The sequence below is a fragment of the Acanthopagrus latus genome, chromosome 21, assembly GCF_904848185.1.
Source record: "Acanthopagrus latus isolate v.2019 chromosome 21, fAcaLat1.1, whole genome shotgun sequence".
NCBI classification, from domain to species: domain Eukaryota; kingdom Metazoa; phylum Chordata; class Actinopteri; order Spariformes; family Sparidae; genus Acanthopagrus; species Acanthopagrus latus.
Window position 1 is genome coordinate 850699 of NC_051059.1, and position 19270 is coordinate 869968.

A 19270-nucleotide genomic window follows, 5' to 3' on the forward strand; every position below is an offset into this window, starting at 1 on the left:
CTAAATCAATGAAAATAAAGATAAGACACTCCCCTATATAGAATATCATGGCCTGAATGATATCACAGTAAAAAAAAAAAGAAAGTATCCTCTCCCCCATCATCGATCCCTCCCTCAAACCTCTCTGCTATGCAAGGTTCTTCACTAAGCTGGACCTTCAAAATGCCTACCATCTGGTCCGTATCCATGAAGGGCGACAAGTGGAAGATGGCATTCAAGACCCCTATCGGCCACATGGAGTACTTAGTAAGGCCTTTGGGACTAACCAACACCCCAGCAATTTTCTAGGTCCTCATCAAAGACATTCTCCATGAGATGTTAAACTACTTTGTGTTGCTGTATTTAGACGACATCCTAATCTTCTCTCGCTCCCTGGAGGAACATGCTGAGCAGGTGCGGCTGGTCCTGTGGAGACTGTTGGAAAATAATCAGGCCCAGTGGTTTGTCTTCCTGAGCATGTTCTGTTCTCTCTTCTTTTACACTGGATCCCACAAGGGAAAGCCCAAATTTTTGCCGGCTTGGCGAAAGATGTGAAAGAGTTTGTGGCAGCCTTTTTAGTCTGTGTTGTGGCAAGGCCTCCCACCATCTGGTCGTCTTCATTCTCTACCTGTGTCAAGCCACCCCTGGTCCCATGTCACCATGAACTTCATCATTGGCCTGCCTTTTCAGTCAGTTCATTTGTGCCACTTAACAAATTGGCCATCACCATCTTGTTGCTGCTTACATACACTCTGATGCATTTTCAAAACATGCTCTACATGTTTATGCCTATGTCCATATTAATAACTGTAGGTTCTGTCAACATGGTGTTACCAAACTTTAATTTTGTTGTACAACCCTGTGTTGCATAATGAGATGATGAAGTATTTTTTTTTGTCAGCTGAAGAGGTGACAGGAAAGGGGATGAGAGAGAGGGGGAGTGACACGCAGCAAAGGGACCCGGGGCGGGAGTCGAACCCAGGTCCGTCGCACAAAAAGCCTCGGTACATGGGACACCCACTCCCCCCCCTTTGTATGTTTTTTGATAGGCTGTGCAGTCTTTTGGAAGAATTATAAATTGTTTCATTCGGGTTAATGGTTTTAAACATTTGTTCAGTTTAGAAGCAAATACTTCCAAGAGAGTTTATTCTAATTAAAACATTATATACTTATAACAAGTGTCCTGCAGAAAGTCTTTTATCTCTGATACACAAAATTGTTGTCTGAGCTTGATGATGGCATGTCAAGAGTAACCAGTTAAAAGACTTTGGCAGTTTAAACACTATCTGTGCCAATGGGACATCCAGTTACATTTTCTCTACTTCTGAAAACACCACTGTTTGGACAAAGGGTTTTCTACAAGACACAAATGGTATTCACAAGCCATACATTAGTGTCTAATTCATGCTTACATGTTACCACACACTTACGGTAAGAGTTTCACTGTTCAGTATCACAGTACATCCCTCGGTGCTCAGTAAAGGCAGCATTAAAAGAAGACAGAGTGAAACAACAAATACTAAATGAACTCACTATGCCATAACTTTATCACATACTGTAACGACGACAGTGAATACAGTACAGCACAAACAATTGAGTACAAACAAGACTGCACATCATTGGTGTAAATAACGTCTTATAAACTCAATTTCCTCTCTCTGGGCTCCCAGCGACTTGGATATTATAGTTCAGTATGTTTTGATACAAGTCCCTCCACTACAGTTGTTGGGAATTGGGAATATGCTGCAATGCTATAAAGCTCAGGAACCACAAAACATCAGCATGGGGTGAATAGATGACTGAATTTTTATTTTCGGGTGAACTGTTTCTTAAAGGTCCTTGTGATAAGCATTAGTTAACAGTAATAATGCCCTATTAGGTCCTGATAAGATGATAATCAACGTAACTGAGACTAAATACATGTTAATAATAGCATAACAAATTTATTCATTGGTTAGATTGGTTAGATGAAAAGACATTTATCAGCACTCACAACAAACTTATCAGTTTATAGACTGATAAGACCATAAAAAAGGCTTTATGTGTTTCTTGTTGTTGTTTATTCATCTTAGTATTGCTGACACATGTATTAAGTTTAACTAACCAATGCTTAACTTTTACTAATTTTTCTTTGTTGCTTTATTTTTAGATTAACACATATCTATATGCATTTAGTCATTACATAAACAAAGCCCTTATGACATTGTTAAACTGTATAAGAAACTGTTGACAGGTTTGTGCCTCAAATGTATAAGAAACGTAATAGTAAGAAAAGTAATAAGAAACCTAGATGTTTTTGACTAATCTGCAAGAGAGGTGAGCATTTGTGACAGGCAGATTTAGTATTTTTACTGTGTATCAATGAATAAATAAAAACAGGTTTGAAAATATGTGTAAACAATGAGAAAAACGCCATTCATAGAAAGAACAGGCTATCAAATTGAGTAAAGACTGAACAGTGCACAAAGTTTTGGATTCAGACCAATTTAAACTGTTTAAACCAGCTACCATTCATACTGATGAACACCAGTTTACCTTCCTCATAGCCCCAGTCCAGCTCATCCTTCCCCGGGATATAATCCGACTCCTCATTCACATTGTCAGCCATGGTGCTTGGCAGTCTGCTCACTGTGGGTAGGAAACCAATCTGTCCTCCAAGTACACTCCCAGTCACACTGGTTTTGTCTGTTCACTTGAGCACAAACTGAAGTCTCTGCAGTCTGCTGGGTTGACTCCCAGCTGAGCAACAACTCACTCAGCCTTCACTTTCTTCTCTAAGTATTTTTCTTTTCTTCCCCCTGTCTTTTTTCTCTCTTTCTCTCTATTTCTATTTCTTCCCGTCTTCCTTCATGTCCTCTCTTGCTCCTGTCTTCTTACAGCTACTGTCTGATGTGTGTGGAGCTCTCTGCCTCGCTTTGTTTCCCTTTACTCTGTTGCTCCTCCTCTTCCTCTCTCTCTGCTTCACTGTTACCTCTCTCTCTCTCTCTCTCTCTCTCTCTCTCTCTCTCTCTCTCTCTCTCTCTCCCCCCCCCTCTCTCTCTACAGACAGCAGGTGTACTTGCTTACCTCAGCTACAGATATATAATTCATGTATAAATAATAATTTCTCATCCATCTTACCCTCGACACCCACTTCATTCATGATCACTGACTCACCATAAACTTTACAGTGTAGAAGCTTTAATAATGTTTTCTATCTTATATTTTTGCCTTTCTAGGTTCCAGGTTCTGGAATTGTATGTTAATTTCTGTTCACCTTTCTGCTGATGCAGGCACCCTGCTGGTATTGTGTATGTGTGTGTTGAAATGTCAGCAGGAAGGTCATGCTGGTGTTTCTGTTGGAGGCCACAGAGCCAGCCTTGGCTGAGGGAAATAGCAGTGGGTGAGAAAACAGACAGAGCAGCAGGACAAAGAGAGTGAAAGCCAAACTGTTCTCCAGCCTTGATGACTTCAAGATGGAAAGAAAAACTCTGAATCACTGGATATGGAAACAGTTAAACACACTAACACTTGGCACAGGTTCTCATGAGGCTCAGAGGTCAGACCCTGAAGCTATTCAAAGGAGATTGTTACACTTCAGAGTTCTTGAAATTCCATTGCGTTAATCCAAAAAGATAGCTGGACAAGATGTATTTTGTTATTTGGGTTTTTGGTGCAAAAAGTCAAGAGCGATTACTAGTTCATGGTCCCTATTCTTCCTATCTTAATTTATTTCTTTGTTAATTCCTATCCTCCAGGCTGCAGATGTTAATTGCCCCACATTCCTTATCAGGATATTGGCCTTGGAGACATCTGAATGCAGGCGAGCTCCCCTGTGTCCACACTGAGAACCTAAAAGCAGAACATTGCCTGTAGATCATACGCCAAGAGATTGGAGGGCCTGGGACCCCTAATTTGTGCAGGTGTCACCCATTTCAAAGATGGATGAATAAATAAAATGTATGAATGAAGTATTTGCTCAGTGGGCACCAGCAGAGGGTGGACTCAGCCAGCGTGTGACTTAAGGTCACTTGAAGTCCCATCTCAGAACACATTACCTATTGTCTGTCTTTTTGGCCTGTAGGGCTCACCAGCCCACTTTTCGGGGCTTTAAGTGTAGTCAGTGGATGTCCAGATAACAGATATCTGGGTCAAGACTTCCTTTTCCGTACAGCGGCGATTGTGAACAGTCTGGTTAGCTAATTGAGATGGGAAATCTGCATATGCAGATGGTTTACAGATTTCACTAGCTCCAATGTGTTATACCTCCTTTACTTCCACAGAGACTACTTACCTGAATGAACTCTCAAACTTTGTTGTTCAATTCTACTCTATACCCTTGCCTACATATGCAGATATCTGTTTATATAAATTTCGTCAAGTCAAACAATTACAAGTTAGTTGACTTTGGGAAGGCTAGCAAACTGAAAGTACTCAAACTCCACATGAATACATGGTTAAAGAGACTGAGCCACAAACGCATTTTCAAGCAAGCCAGGTTAGAGGTGTGACCAATCTCCAAACTGACAAGCCTGCCAACTCCCAAGCCTCCAATGCTGTGTACTCTAAACTGGTCTCAGTGATCAGTGTGGATCAGTGACCTGATATGTCATTACTACATGATCGGTGATTGACACTTATTAGTAAGTTATTAAAATGCAGTAATAAAGTAAAGAGTTACATTACCTGTTACTTGCATCAATCAGTCCAGCTCTGTCTGATTCTAATATTCCCATAATGCCCTATGGAACAATTCACTAACCACGCCTCCAACTGACCATGCCGCAGCTAATGTTAGCTTAGTGACTGCACACAGTGACTGCACACAGCACTCAGAAAAGAAAAATAACACACGTCTAGCTCAAAACAAAACTAGGTGACTTTATGAATGTAGGTGTAGCAGGTGTGGATTTTCATTGTGATTATTCCTTCATACTTTACAGAGATTTTTCGCCAGACACAAAACACATGTAGCAGAAAATTTGTCCCCCTGGATCGGCTGGACCCATTCAAACTCCAAAAGTTAGGCCTAGTCAGGATTGTAAATAGTATATCTTTTTTTTTACTCACTGATGGCTTGCATGTATTTGCTCCATCTCCTTCCTTGTCCGTCACCTCTCTCATATTTCAAATGGAGACGCTAAAACTTCTTTGAGCATTGGATGGAGGTGCACACATGATTTACCTCATCATATGATTGGATGTATGATGTAGACGTAGACCATAAACGGGAAGAAAACGGAGATATTTTTGATGAGAACCTTTCTAGACTATAGAACGAAGGAAACCAAATTAAGGTTTTACATTTTCCCCCCAAAAATGGGATAAATTTCCCAGGACAGCTGATGGAAAAAAAGAGAACATTTCTGGGAAAAACGGGATGGGTGGCAAGTCTACATTCATCAGACGCTTTTGACAAAAGCGACTTACAGTATTTCATACACACATTCATACACTGATGGTGGTGGCTGGCATGCAAGGTGCCAACCAGCTGCCAACCTTCCAATAACAAGACACTGGCTCTACTGAGCCACAGCGCTATACAACATTTTAGATTTACCAGGAGTCATATTTCTTCTTGTTTGATAAAAGGCTAACACCCCTCCCCCCACCTCAAGCCCATGTGCTAGGCTCATATATCACAGCCCAGTTTGTCTACTGAAGGCAGCTCCAGTGAACAAGCCAATCCCCAAATGTCAAGACAATTCTATGTTACTTGAGAATAATAAATGTGAAGTTATTGGTGAATTTCAAATTGTAATCTGAAAATCTGGGTGTTCACATAAACAACAAACTGGACTGGACACACAACACAGATGTCCTGTACAAGAAGGGTCAAAATCGTCTCCATCTCCTGAGGAGACGGGATCAGGATCAACAAAATTGCTGGCTCAGTCTTGGACTGTCCTTTGGACTCCATTGAGGAGGTGGGTGAGGGGAGGATGTTAGCCAAGCTGACAGCAATTATGGACAACCCCTCTCACCCACTACATGAGACTGTGGGGGCCTTAGGCAGCTCCTTCAGCAACAGAATGCTTCACCCACAGTGTAAAAAGGAACGCTACCATAGGTCATTCATTCCAGCTTCCGTCAGACTTTTCAACACCAATAACCTTTAATGTAGCACCATAAGCACCTACCTATCTTGTGCTACTTACCACTTCTACCTCCATCATCTTGTGCAATTATCCTGTGTAATAATACTATCTTGTGTTTTTACATATTCATATTCATACACTGAGTTGGTTTATTTTCAAAAATTGTATTTAAACACTGCATTTATGCATCCAACCATCAACAAGGCAATACTCTGACACTTTATTTAAACATATATAATGCACATTTTTGCCTCCTGTATATAATGCACATAACGTATAATCCTTTCTATATTTTATCCTTTATTTTATCCTCTTATCAAAATCTTCTTTAGTATTTTTTGTATTTTAAGTCTTGTACTAATTGTATGTCTGTGACAAGTGAATTTCCCTGATGTGGGATGAATAAAAGTCTAAAGTCTAAAGTCTAAAAGAGTACTCTGACATTTATTGATGGGCACTGTCTTTGTTGTCCTTTGTTTGGACACATCTCCAAAATATAGCACTTTGCTTCTCTCTTCAGGAAGTGTTCAGCCACTACAGCTTAGCTGCTGAAGCAGGTTAACTGACTGATCACTCTTCTTCCTTTGGTTATATGTTGTTGTGCTTTTGTACTTACCACCGATGTTGCAATAATTTATTACACTAGTCACTGTAATTCACTGTATAGTGATATGAAAACAGTCATCAGCAGATGTTGTTTTTAAAACATTATCATCTAGCAGATTTGCTTCCTTCAAAAGAATACCACTTTCTGTTATTTACCTTGACTAACATAATTATTTACAGCTATGTTATCTTAACCTAGGTAATTGTGACAACATTTATTACATTTTTTAGAATTCCTAAACAATCAATCAGAGGAGGTATCAGCAAATGAATACATTATCAAAATGATCATTAGTTGCAGTCCTATACAAAATAGTTCAAATGAGCTCCATCTCATAAGACTACGATGGGAAAATGCTACTTTTCCCATTAACGGACAACAATAATAATGTATGTATCTTTATTATAGATGCAGTATGTAAATACATATAATAAATTCTGATGTAACATCTGGTAAACAGTATTTTTTGCATTGGGTACTTTTACTTTTAATATTTAAATAAGTTGATTTTCCTTATCATACTTACAATGCAAGACTTTGACCGATAAGGGAATAGTGGACTGTGTTATTAGAACTTTGACCCAATAGAACATAGTAATATTGGCTTTTTGTCTGATTTTGCTGTCAGCCTTGAGGCAGTATTATGTTCTGTGATAGTAGACTATATGGGACAAGTTGAGAAATAGTTACTAACAACATTATCACTTTATCAATAGATATGTTTGGTATTGAAAGAATGCTAGCAATCAAATCTATCTTGAACTTGATTTACTTCTCAATTACAAGTGAAAAGGCAGCCAGATGAATTCAAAAACACAAGATGCACCAGGCTGAACATTTTCACTGAATAATTCAAACAACATTCACATGTGAAAAAATAACACAATATCAGTATTTCATTTTTTTAACATCATGGTTACTGTGAGTATGGCGATATTGTGACACAAGTGGTTGTGTAATAATGAAGACAGCAAAAATGAGGGCGACTGCGTCGTGTGTACACCAGTAGGCCTACAAGCGGAGAACTTTTTGCACAGGGCAAACCAACAGTTCACTTCAAACAGGATCTGTAGAAACTGCAGCACGTATAATGGTGACTGTCAACAGTTTGTGCCGCAATGGACACAGCAGCCACCACGGGCCGCCAAAGTGATTCCACACTTGTCTTTTGACGGTTTCCCAATAATTGTAGGACAGTGTTTGTTTCACGTTTTCTGTATAAAATAGTGGGCCATGTTTTTGGATTACATATGAAAAGTGCCACATCGACAGACTCCCACATATTTATGTAAGTGAGTGGAGACATCGTGAAGTTTCCGAGGAGACCTGAAGACATCATACTCGGTAGCGTGGCGAGGGCGGGCCGTGTGACGTAGAAGTGAATCTCTAGCTGTTTATTGTTCCTTCTTCAGCACCGACAGAGAAAAGCAGGCTTTCAAGCTGTCAGCTACCATTTTCACACGGTTCACAGTTGGTTTAACGAAAGTGTAACGGTCGAGACAGCTGACTGCACAAACCAGGGGCCATGGCGTACGCGTACCTCTTCAAATATATCATCATCGGAGACACGGGTAAGCTGCAGTAAGCGCCAGCTCGACTGCCACTTAGCAATCAGCTAGCTGTTAGCGGGTAGCTAGCGCTGGATTTCCGCAGTGTTGGATAGTCCAATGACGTGGAAAAGGCAGAGACGCAAGCGGTGGGGATGACAGCTCATATTCCACACTGTTAACATATTTGGACAAGATATTTTTTTTAAATTTAAAACAATTATAAGAAAAACCCTGGCCGTGTCATAAACGTATACAGGCACACCAACAAATAACTTCTCATACATAACTCGGCGGAGCAGTCGTTGACAGTGGGAGAGAGATGTTGGGCCTTTTGTCCGTTTGCGTCGAGGGTGGGGGTGTTAGCCACAGCCTGCTAGTCCAGCTGACTGCCTAGCTAACGTTAGCTCTTCTAAATATTTAAATAAGTAACTCACGGAAGCAAATTAACAGTCCACGAGATCATGCTACATCATCATACTGTTAATATATTTTAGTCGTGGATGTCAAATAACACAGTTATCATTAGGTTAGCTTCTTCTCACAGAAGGCCAGAACGTCAAGCTATAATATTACTTAAAATGGCGTAGAGCACTTGTTAATACTCAGCAGATGTCTGTTGCAGGAATTGGACCCGTTGGCTTTCCTCTTCTGTTTTTCTTTGAACAATAGTGTAGGTATTTCTAACGTCTGTGTAGAAAACTGGGAAACAGTCCTCTTTGTTTTCTGCTGTTTGCTGTCAGTTGGCTGTGCCGATGATGATGGGCCTGCTCAGTTACCATGCAGTATTGCAGCAGGTGCATTTGTAATACTGCTCTACTATAATGATGTAGCACCAGTGTTGGAGAAACTGAAAGTAGTAACAGCAGACAACTGCTTTAACATATGACGCAAGGTAAACATGTCGCCAGTACTAAAGAGTTAGGACCATGTTTTTTGTTTTGTTTTAAATGTGTTCCTACAGGAAACCAAACCAAAGACTGGGGCCTAATATATGGCCAAGACCCAAACAGGTGTGAAATGATTGTATGATTGATTTCATTCAGGTCTTTGTTTACATCAGACTGATACTGTGGTGGGCTGCAATCTTATGACAGTGTTATTGCAAAGCAGGTTCATGTTTTGCCTGCTGTTGTTGTTCATCTCTAGTAGTGATTGATGGTGAGAGCTTCAGCCAAAGTCTGAGCTTGATTACATGTATATCTTCACCAGAAATAGTCTGTCAAGTCCCCCAGGCATTGCTCACATTAAAACAGTGATTAGTTTTCTTACTAGTTTATGTGTTGTGAGGGCTTTTTTTTATGGGTTTCACATAATCTACAGCAAGTGAGAACACACTAATGATCACTGCAACACCAAGTTTTTGTTTCAGAGTTATGGATGATACCTATACATGATCTGATAATGTGACCTGGGTAAGAAATATTATAAAATGTCTGTTTTAGTGTCCATGACAGGATCCATTTCAGAATGGCCTTTATGTTGTATAAACATATAGATGTCATTTATCACAAAGACCATTTTAATTTCAACCCTTATGTCTTCTGTGTACTGGTTGCCATGTTATTTTGTGAACATCATGTATATCATCCTTTTCATGAGAAGTAGGTAATTACTTGTTATTGGTATCAGCTGAAAAAAAAACACATCATCCCAACACTCTTGTACTGGTAACATCTTTACCTTGCATTCTTAAATGAAAAGAAAGGGAAAGTAAAAAAAAAAAAAGGAGAGACAAAAATTTGGTCTAGTGTACAGCTAAAAACAGTGGAAAAGTACAGGTGACAGGGATTCTGATATTGCCTGAGGAATAGAGTAGAGCTGCAGGTATCGAATATTTTTAGAATCGAGTATTCTACTGATTATCCCATTGATTAATTGTGTAATCCACTAAAAAATGATTTTGCATTTTGGAACAACAATACCAAATTAAAGCTGCAAGCGGCAATGAACTGGCTCTCACAGGCCAGTCACGTTGGGCTGTTGCGACGTCGGATTGCGCGCTCACCTGTTAGTTGCATGTCATGTTGTAGTGTATGATGCGGAGAAAACAAGCAGTAAATGTCATGTGAATCGGATGATGTTGTTGATGTCTGACTTCATGTGTCCAGTGGGGACTTGATGCTTTATGGCAAAGAAATCGACCGCACCACCACGGCTAGCAGGTATGACGTAGGCAAAAGCTTTAAACAACTTTTCATCTTCGAGGTCTGAGGATGATACTGACTGAAGGTGAAGTCTGTTGCGTTAAATATGTAGGAGGATGTCATTAAAGTACGAGGATTGGAAATACTGGCGGCCACAATCAAAATGCCCGACTTAGTATTGATGCAGAGACATATTCGGGGTGACACCCTCTACATGTTTAAGCAATTTGGGGTAGATGGGAAATTGTATGTTGAAGTTACAAAGCCTTCATGCTTCATGGCAAAGCATAAAAATGGATGACACCGGTGGTCATGTATGTGCATGTTGGAGGGGCATCACGTTAGGGGGTGCTATAGAATCTGCAGGTTATAACCACACCCAATGATAATGCAGTATTGCAATTTTTGCTAGATGTGACATAAATTCCAAGTCTGGTGACTTTTGGGGTATGTTCAAGCCTCCAAAACTGCACCTGAAGAGCAGAAGAAGAATAAGAAAGAATTGCTACAGATACAATAGGTCCCCACAGGTCAATAGATCCTCGCAGGTTGTGACCTGCTCGGGCCCCAGTGATTCATAACGAAAATGACAGGCCTGTTAAATAGACCAAGCAATTGGTTTTGATTCCTGAAAAAACATACAAGTATTTATTCCAACTATTCCTAACGCCAGGAGTAAGGGTGTGTGTTTGTTTGTTTGTGTGCGCACACGTGCGTGAGGGAGAGTGAGCGAGATGAGATGAGTGTGTGGAAAGGAGTTATTTGGTGTAGGCTATTACTCACTTGCAATTTCATCAGGCCATTTCATCAAACATCAGGCTACGGCCTCTACAAATAACATACGTTCTAACTAGTGATGGTAGGCTGCGTTAAATTAGCTAACATCAGTGTTTACATTAGCTTGTGTCAATGACGCTTGGTGAGCTGGAGTTAACAACTGGATGCTTTCTGTTCAGATGTTGAATCATTGTTGACGAGCTGTTTTTGTACACCAGTTCTGCTTTGCAGTAGACACATTGCACTTCGCTGTCTTCTTTTTAAAGCGTGAAATGATCCCAGACTTTTGACATGCTCTGTCTTTTACGGACGGTTCTTGGCTCACCGCCATCACTCAATTTTGAACGTAGTGGTGTGTGTCCGCAATAACAGTCTGTGTGGAAAAATGATCCCCAAGCTAAGCGGCTACATAATGCGGATGATTTAACGAAGGCTTGAGCCTGAGATTTTGCTTCGACCATTTTTTGTAATCGAATTATTCGAGTTACTCAAGTAATCGTTTCAGCTCTAGAACAGAGCTACAACGATTAATTGGTCAGTTGATTAGACTGATCTATTAGATTAATCACCAACTTTTTTGATAATTGATTAATCAAATCAAAATGAATTAAGTCCAGACTCTCTGATTCCATCTTCTTAAATTTGAATATTTTCTGGTTTCTTTAGTATGAAAGTTAACTGAATATCTTTGAGTTGTAGACAAAAAACATTTGAGGATGTCATCCTGGGCTTTGGAAGACACTGATATTTTTTTGGCATTTAACAGATCAAACAACGAATATGTGAATCCAGTAAATAATCAACAGATTAATTAACAATGAAAAAAAATGTAAAATGTGCGTCTCATGGCTTCACGATTCAATTTGGGTAAGATACAGCTGTCAAGGATTCAAGTGCTCAATGATTCTCGATGCGTCTCAGCATATGATATCCTAAATGATCTATATTACTCCACGAGGGTGCTTTTTCATCATTTAAATTCCCCATTTATTCAGAAAGACCTGCAAATAATCAGACTACAGCAGTGTACAAAAGAAATCTGCATCTTTATAATACAATAACATTACAAAATCAAAACATTCCTCCCTGAGACTACAGAGAGCTTGGAGGTGGCGGTGACTTGTGTGCAGTCAGCAGTGAAGCACCTCATGCTTGGTAAGCGGCGATTCTTTGATAATTCTGCCGGGAGGAAGATCAAATCCCTGCTGTGCTGGGCTGAGATACGGAGTCAAACTGAGCCAAGCCAGCACATGTGCAGATGCCCCTTAAATTAAGTTTGATCAAAATAGACAGTTTTATACTGTATACTGTGGGATATCCTGAATTTGGTTGCAGAGTTCTTAGGACCCTGTCAGAGATCCATGGTAGCTACATTGTCCCAATGTGTCAATTCAATTCAAAATGTTATAATTATTATATTATTATAATTTTATTTGTCTCTGGGGGGCAATTAAAGAAAGGCAGCCAGACCGTGTAACCCAGACAATATCTACGTCCAAACACATCATCTGTGAGTAATAAGATAACTCTCTTTGTAAATTTTAAATGGACATCTCTGGGCACATGTCGGATTTTATGAACTTGCTGGAAACCAGTAACTGGATGAGACCCACACTGAGCCTGCCTTATGCCTCACAACAATCGGTAATCACGTCAGCCATTTTCACCTGAAGCTAACATCTGCAGCCATAAATAATAGCTGTTACAGCAGCTCAGCTAATCAGCTGAGATCCAAGGAGGCGCTGTCAACTTTGCTGTCCAATTCTGAGAAGTGAGCAGCAGACATGTTGTGTTTTTATAATGTTTATAGTCTGATTATTTGAAGGACTTGAATAAATGGGGACTTTAAATGATGAAAAAGCAGCCATGTGCAGTAATATGGATCATTAAGGATGCCATACACAGATGCATTGAGAATAGTTTTGCATTCAAATTGTTGACAGCTGAATTGTAATCTAATAGTGACACTGTACTTCTGGCTATACCCAGACTCCCATTGAATCAAGAGATGCATCATTGTACATTGAGATATACTGTAACTGAAAAGTAAGTCTGAGAAAGCAAAAACAATTTGTCACAGCTATAACACTCTTTCCCGTTACAGTCCAGATCAGATTCATTTCTTTCGAGGGAGAATAAACTGTCCATGTCTCAACCAATTCAAATATCTTTTTTCTTCAGTTATACTAATACAAATATCACTTCCTCTATCTATATATTGAAGATTTGTAGATTACCTTGTTCAACTTTCAGTTCCCAGAGTTGGAGGCCTGAACATCTGAAGTTTTGTTTGCTGATACTGGATCATGTGATTTCTGTCAATGAAATGGACAGCTGGGAAGGGAAGGGAAGGAAACGAAGGAAACTAGCCTTCAGGGTATATTTATGTTCATTAGTTTGTGTTATCACTATTCATTATGAGAGCTGCTACTGCTGATGAATTGTGATTGTTTGCAAAGAGTAATTCGAGCCTGAAAAGGTAGTCAGTACATTGGACTAGTTCCCTAATTTAATGAGCGTTAAGCAACTTGGCTATTCCAGTCCTGTCTCATTAAGACAATGAGATGGAGACTAGAGTAGATGGAGAAGGAGACTTTTCTCTTTTCGATATGTTAAAGCAAGTTGACACCAGTCTGAAAAATAGATGCTGGAGAGAACATTTCTTTCTGTTGTTTTTTTTTTTTTTTGTGAAGTCTATAAAATGGTACTGCTCAACAAATGTTTGTAGTATTTACAGTTTATTAATAATACACTGAATTGGAATTATTTTAGCATTGTTCTGCCATATATGTTAGTACAAGTAAACAGAAGTATCATTTTTATTGAAAGACCCTTTTGAGAGGAAAAGACAAAACAACAAAATAAGAAGACATGCTCCCATTTGTTCAACAGTTAGCTGCTTGCTTTGGAGGTGAGACTGCAGAAATGTAAGGTTTTACAGTTTGACTAATATGATTACATTTATTATTGAAGTGATTTATTTGTATAGATTTTTATTCCGCCATAATTTTGCATTCCTACATTATAATTTAACCTATCAGGTCCTAATCTCGACGTCTTGCAGACGGATGGAGATTCACTGTTTGTTACTTTATCCAGCCAGGTGTTATCAGCCCTTTATTAAGCAAGGGATAATTCCCAACAAGGTGTCCATTATCAGGAATAAATGCACGACATGGAGGTGTGTTGAACAGTTGCCGCCGCAAAATACATTAATTTCTGATTATGGACACCTCGAAATGCTGGCTGAAGTAATGAGTTGAATGTGGGAGGATCACTTGATACAGTGCATTCAGAGGGGCATTATAGCAGCTGTAGGGGGAAGTAAATGCACAGACATTTAGTTTACCAAACTTTTACCCAACCAAACAGCCTTGGTAGTAGAAAAGTGTGTACGCTGTTGTCTGTTGACTACACACACACTGTTTGTTCACTGAACCAAGCAGTTGCAACCCCAGAGACATGACAGTCACATCATATTACCATTCTGTTTATACTCGTATGGATGCTATTATAATGTGTTGAGATCCTGCTCCACCATACTTTGTGGAATGTGACAAAGTTAAATTATTTGCTTTAGAGGATATCCTAATCATTGGTAAATTGATGACCCTGTCTAGTGCTCACTGGTGAGGAGGGATGCTGGGGTTTTTTTTTGTTTTTGGGTTTTTTTTTCCAGGGGGAAAGTTCACTGAAGTCTCGGTCAGAAAGGGCTGACCTTTGCAGTGATTTGTTTCTAGGCAAGTTACCAGAGACGCATAATCACCACCATTCAACTGCGGTAGCCGCCTGGCTCTTGTAGCCAAGATGGTTGCTGTTTTTCAGCCTGTATGAAAAAGACATTGGAACATCTCTAGAGCGACCTCAGTCCTGTCCATTAGCCTAGGAGTAGAACAGGAGGCTAGTCAACACCATTGGTGATAAATACACCTATCATATATACCTACATCTGTCGAATATTTGTTCAAGTAAAGAATGGTAATTGAGAACCAGAAATTGTCTGATCCATTTTTCCAGCTTGCTTATTGATTGCTAGATGCCTAGCAACAGGATGGCCACACTGGATCCCTGTGTTTTGTGTGGTGGCTGCTTTCGCGACCTACCATGGTTTGGCCTTTCAAGCAAGTCGGTGGAACAACGCCACTATACTCATTTTCTCTATAGCGGGTGTTTGTGGGCTGCTGTGGTCTTCGCGGGAAAAAAGGGCATCAGAGCTGCAGTGAAACTGTCCCCCCTCTCCACACTCAAAACTTTAACACAGAGGACAATGCAGAGAATCAGCGCATGATTCCCGCACTCAGAGGGCAGTGTGAATGAGGCTAGTGTTTTCTTCACAGACGCAATGGTTTGTGAGCTGTGGAGGTTCAGTAGGTGTGTTGATTTTAGATATTGCTCGTGTCATTGTGTCGCGCGTTCCATCGAGTACCCAAAAATGCTGCCACACATGGTATAAAAGTGGGGAGTTTTATGCAAGGACGTTTTAACAAATGGAAAGGCAAATCTCTAGATGAAGGGCTGCTGAAGCCGCGTGAGAAGCACGTGAGACTCGCGCAGCCAGTGTTACTAGTCTAACCTGTTAACATGGACACAAAAGTGAAAAGCAAACGTTTCAGCTGAAACCTCGCAACAATGAATGATGGCGTATGAAAAATCAAACCAAAGCATGTCCTCATTTCACAAAAAATTGTTGTAGTTGTTTAGTTGTAGTTGTCATTTCTGTAAAATTATATTTAAAGCAAGGGTTAAAACCGACGCAATACTGTATGTGCTGCTGCTTCCTAATTGAGCAACACATCTGATTACCAAGGGTAATATATGATAAAGTAAGCGCCATGCAGGCAGGCTTAGCAGATCATTTCTTTGATAGCACGACATATATTAAGAAGAAAAAAAAAATTCTTTCTGCGATGTGACTAAACTAGGGATGTCCTGAGCCGATCTGAGGGATCAGGGCTGATATGGACATTTTTCCACTGTTTGGGATCAGCAATTTTGTGTGTTTTTTAAATTTGTGGCAGAATTCAGGACATTACTCTGACAAACCTGTGGATAAAATACCTGCTTTTGTCCAACACAGAATATTAATCAGGCATCATTAAGGCAAGCAGTAAAGAATCAGGCCAATAAACAGAATAAATTATGGCAAAATGTCATCGCTCCCAATCCCTGTCATTGACTGTATAAAATGACAGAAAATAGCCAAAAATGTGTATTTCGTTCTCAGAGTTTAAGGTGAAATCATCTGATCTGACTGATCATCTGACGGACAGTAAAAGTTTCAAAGATATTCAATTTACAACGGATTAACAGAGAATAGCAGCAAATTCTCACATTCGAGAAGTTTAAACAAATTAAATCAAATCAGTTTTATTTATATAGCCACAATCACGCCGCCTCAGTGGGCTTCACAAAATGAACAGTTGTCTGCGAGTTTCAAGTGAGGAAAAAATTGCTAATTTTGAGAAAATCAATTTTTAACAGTTTACAAGTTGCATTGACAGAATGTCTGATACAAATTATATGTGAAATAAAATATATGATATAAAATATATGTGAAGTGTGTGGATGCAGGAGAGGACTGAGGAGGCCAAGGCATCACCAAGAGATGCCGGGGCCACTTGACTTCCTTTCCACCCTGGTGACCTGGAAGAGGGCAGGCCACACAAGATTATTTGCAGTAAAACAGAAATGATCAGAGTGAAGAGGCATCAGATTTTATAGAAATACAGATATAAGGAGACCGTAGAACAGAGGCAAGCAATGATCCAGCAGAGCCCAGGGTCTGACAATCCACATCCATCAGTATGTGAGGCAGCAGGAGCCAGGAGAGGTAGATGTTCCCAGGGGCTTGTGGTCCATCAGAAGGGAGCCTGAAGGAAAAGAGAGGAGGAAGAGGAGCCTGAATGAAAAGAGAGTAAAGATGAGAGAGGGACACAGCTTGCTTTTTTAAATGTCAATCATTGTGAATTCTAATAGTTTCAGTAATTCATTGAGACTGAGACCGACCCCATTGAAGCAGCTAGAAATCAGAGTCAAGAACTGTTTAAAGGTTAATTCAAAGAAGTTTTAAGTTTTGGTCTAATGTGTCAGTAGAGGGAGACGGAAGGTTATTCCAGAGGAAGGGGGCACGACAGGAAAAAGCCCTGCAGCCATGTGACTTCCTCTTAACCCTGAGAACATCAGGAGACCTTGATGCACAAGTTGGAATAAATGGTGTAATAAGATCTGACATGTACAACAGGATGAGGCTTAGTACAGTTTTGTGTGTCATCAGCAGCTCCTTAAAGTCTGATCTTATCAATTGGGAGCCAGTGCAGTGAGGCTAGTATTAGTGTAAAATGATCACATTGTCAAGTTTAAGACTCTAGCTGTAGCACTCAGTACTCTGACACGGCAGACCTGAATATAAGGCATTGCAATAATCCAGCCTAGATGAAACAAACACATGAATCAGGATCTCTGCGTCAGCCGTGGACAGGAAGGATCTAATTTTAGGTATGTTGTGATGGTGGTAAAAAGCAAGGAGAGGGTCGTATCAAAAGTAGCAGTATGGTTCTTGACAGTTGAACTTTGTGAAATAACACAGTTCTCAAGAGTAACCTTCAGCTGAAGTGCCAGAAAAGCTTCACTTAGTCAGAAGGCTTTTTGCAAAGCAAATTACTAAAATATTTGTCAAAGTGATTGCAAATTAATTCTCTATCAATAGACTAATTGTTTCCGCTCTACCCCCCGCATGTTTTATTCTGAGAAGAATTTGGAAGATACTCACTTGATCTAACTCAGACTGCTGAATCCTCATTTTGGTTTAGACTGAGGTTTACAGATAAGCACTGTTGATTTCACTGTGTGTGATGTTGGATTTATAGCACAAAAAAAGAAAGAAAATGATCTTTTCACCACCAGTATAAGCAAAAAAAATATAGCCACAAGCGGCAATCTGCAGCTTCTAACCTCCACCCTGACCCTCATCCCTCGCAGTTGATGACATCGGCCACTATGTTCCTCAAAGATCTGTGCAACACATACCCATGATACACCCCAGATTTCTCCAAGTTGGGTTTTCAGCCACATGCTAATGGCATTTGTGTTATACTTTCACATAGACTTTATTTGAACATTAAAATATAAATTTAAAGTTTCAATAGGTATTATAATGTTTAAGTAATCACAGTTCCATGATCATGATAATTTTGGGAGAAATGTGGCGATACAGTGCTCAGCGTAAATGAGTACACCCCCTTCGAAAAATAATATTTTAAACAATATCTCAATGCACACAAAAACAATTTCCAAAATGATGATAAGACTAAGTTTTATATAACATCTGTTTAGCTTATAACATTAAAGTAAGGTTAATGATATAACTTTGAGAACACAATTTTCAGTTTTACTTAAATTAGGCTGATGCAAAAATGAGTACACCCCACTGAAAGTCTCTGGAGCAAGGCTACATTTTAGACTACAAATGTCTAATTTAACAATAATCAACCACAGGTGAGTCTGATTATTCATTACACAGGTGTCCAGCAGACAGTTTACTATAAAAGGGTGTAGAAAACCCCTTCTTATTTCATGTTGTTAGCAATGGCACCACATGGAAGAGAAATGTCTCAAAACCTGAAAAAGAAAATTTCTTTACACCGCAAAGGTGAAGGCTACAAGAAGATCAGCAAAGCTTTACTTATCAGTCATGAGTGCTGCTGGTGTCGGGGAGCTGCGTTTCATTGATGGCATCATGAATTCACAGATGTATTGCTCTATACTGAAGGAAAAGATGCTACCATCACTCTGTGCCCTCGGTCGTCGTGCACTTTTCCAACATGATAATGATCCTAAACACACATCTAAGGCCACTGTTGGATCTCTGAAGAAGAACAGGGTGAAAGTGATTCAGTGGCCAAGTATGTCTCCTGATCTGAACCCAATTGAACACCTAAGGGGAATTCTGAAGAGACAAGTTGAGCATCACTCTCCATACAGCATCCAGTCTCTAAAAGAGATAATTCTTGAAGAATGGAAAAAGATTGATGTAGCAAAATGTTTCCAACTTGTTCATTCCATACCTAGAAGACTTGGTGCTGTCATTAAAAATCATGGCGGCCATACAAAGTACTAGATTTAGTGGTTTTTGTTGTG

At 39.8% G+C, this 19270-nt stretch overlaps 2 protein-coding genes across 3 annotated transcripts in view; one reads left to right on the forward strand and one right to left on the reverse strand.

Annotated features, from left to right (window-relative positions):
- The window catches only part of ca8 (carbonic anhydrase VIII), a 36528-nt gene extending 33659 nt beyond the window's left edge, over window positions 1–2869 (reverse strand). For both annotated transcript variants that reach the window (XM_037084830.1, XM_037084829.1), the window contains exon 1: window positions 2515–2869. In XM_037084830.1, coding sequence (XP_036940725.1) covers window positions 2515–2587 — 73 coding nt within the window. In that variant the 5' untranslated portion in view covers window positions 2588–2869. The remainder of the gene's footprint in view (window positions 1–2514) is intronic.
- Window positions 2870–8008: 5139 nt separating this feature from the next.
- rab2a (RAB2A, member RAS oncogene family) overlaps window positions 8009–19270 on the forward strand; it is a 38495-nt gene continuing 27233 nt past the window's right edge. The window contains exon 1 of the mRNA XM_037083471.1: window positions 8009–8234. Coding sequence (XP_036939366.1) covers window positions 8189–8234 — 46 coding nt within the window. The 5' untranslated portion in view covers window positions 8009–8188. The remainder of the gene's footprint in view (window positions 8235–19270) is intronic.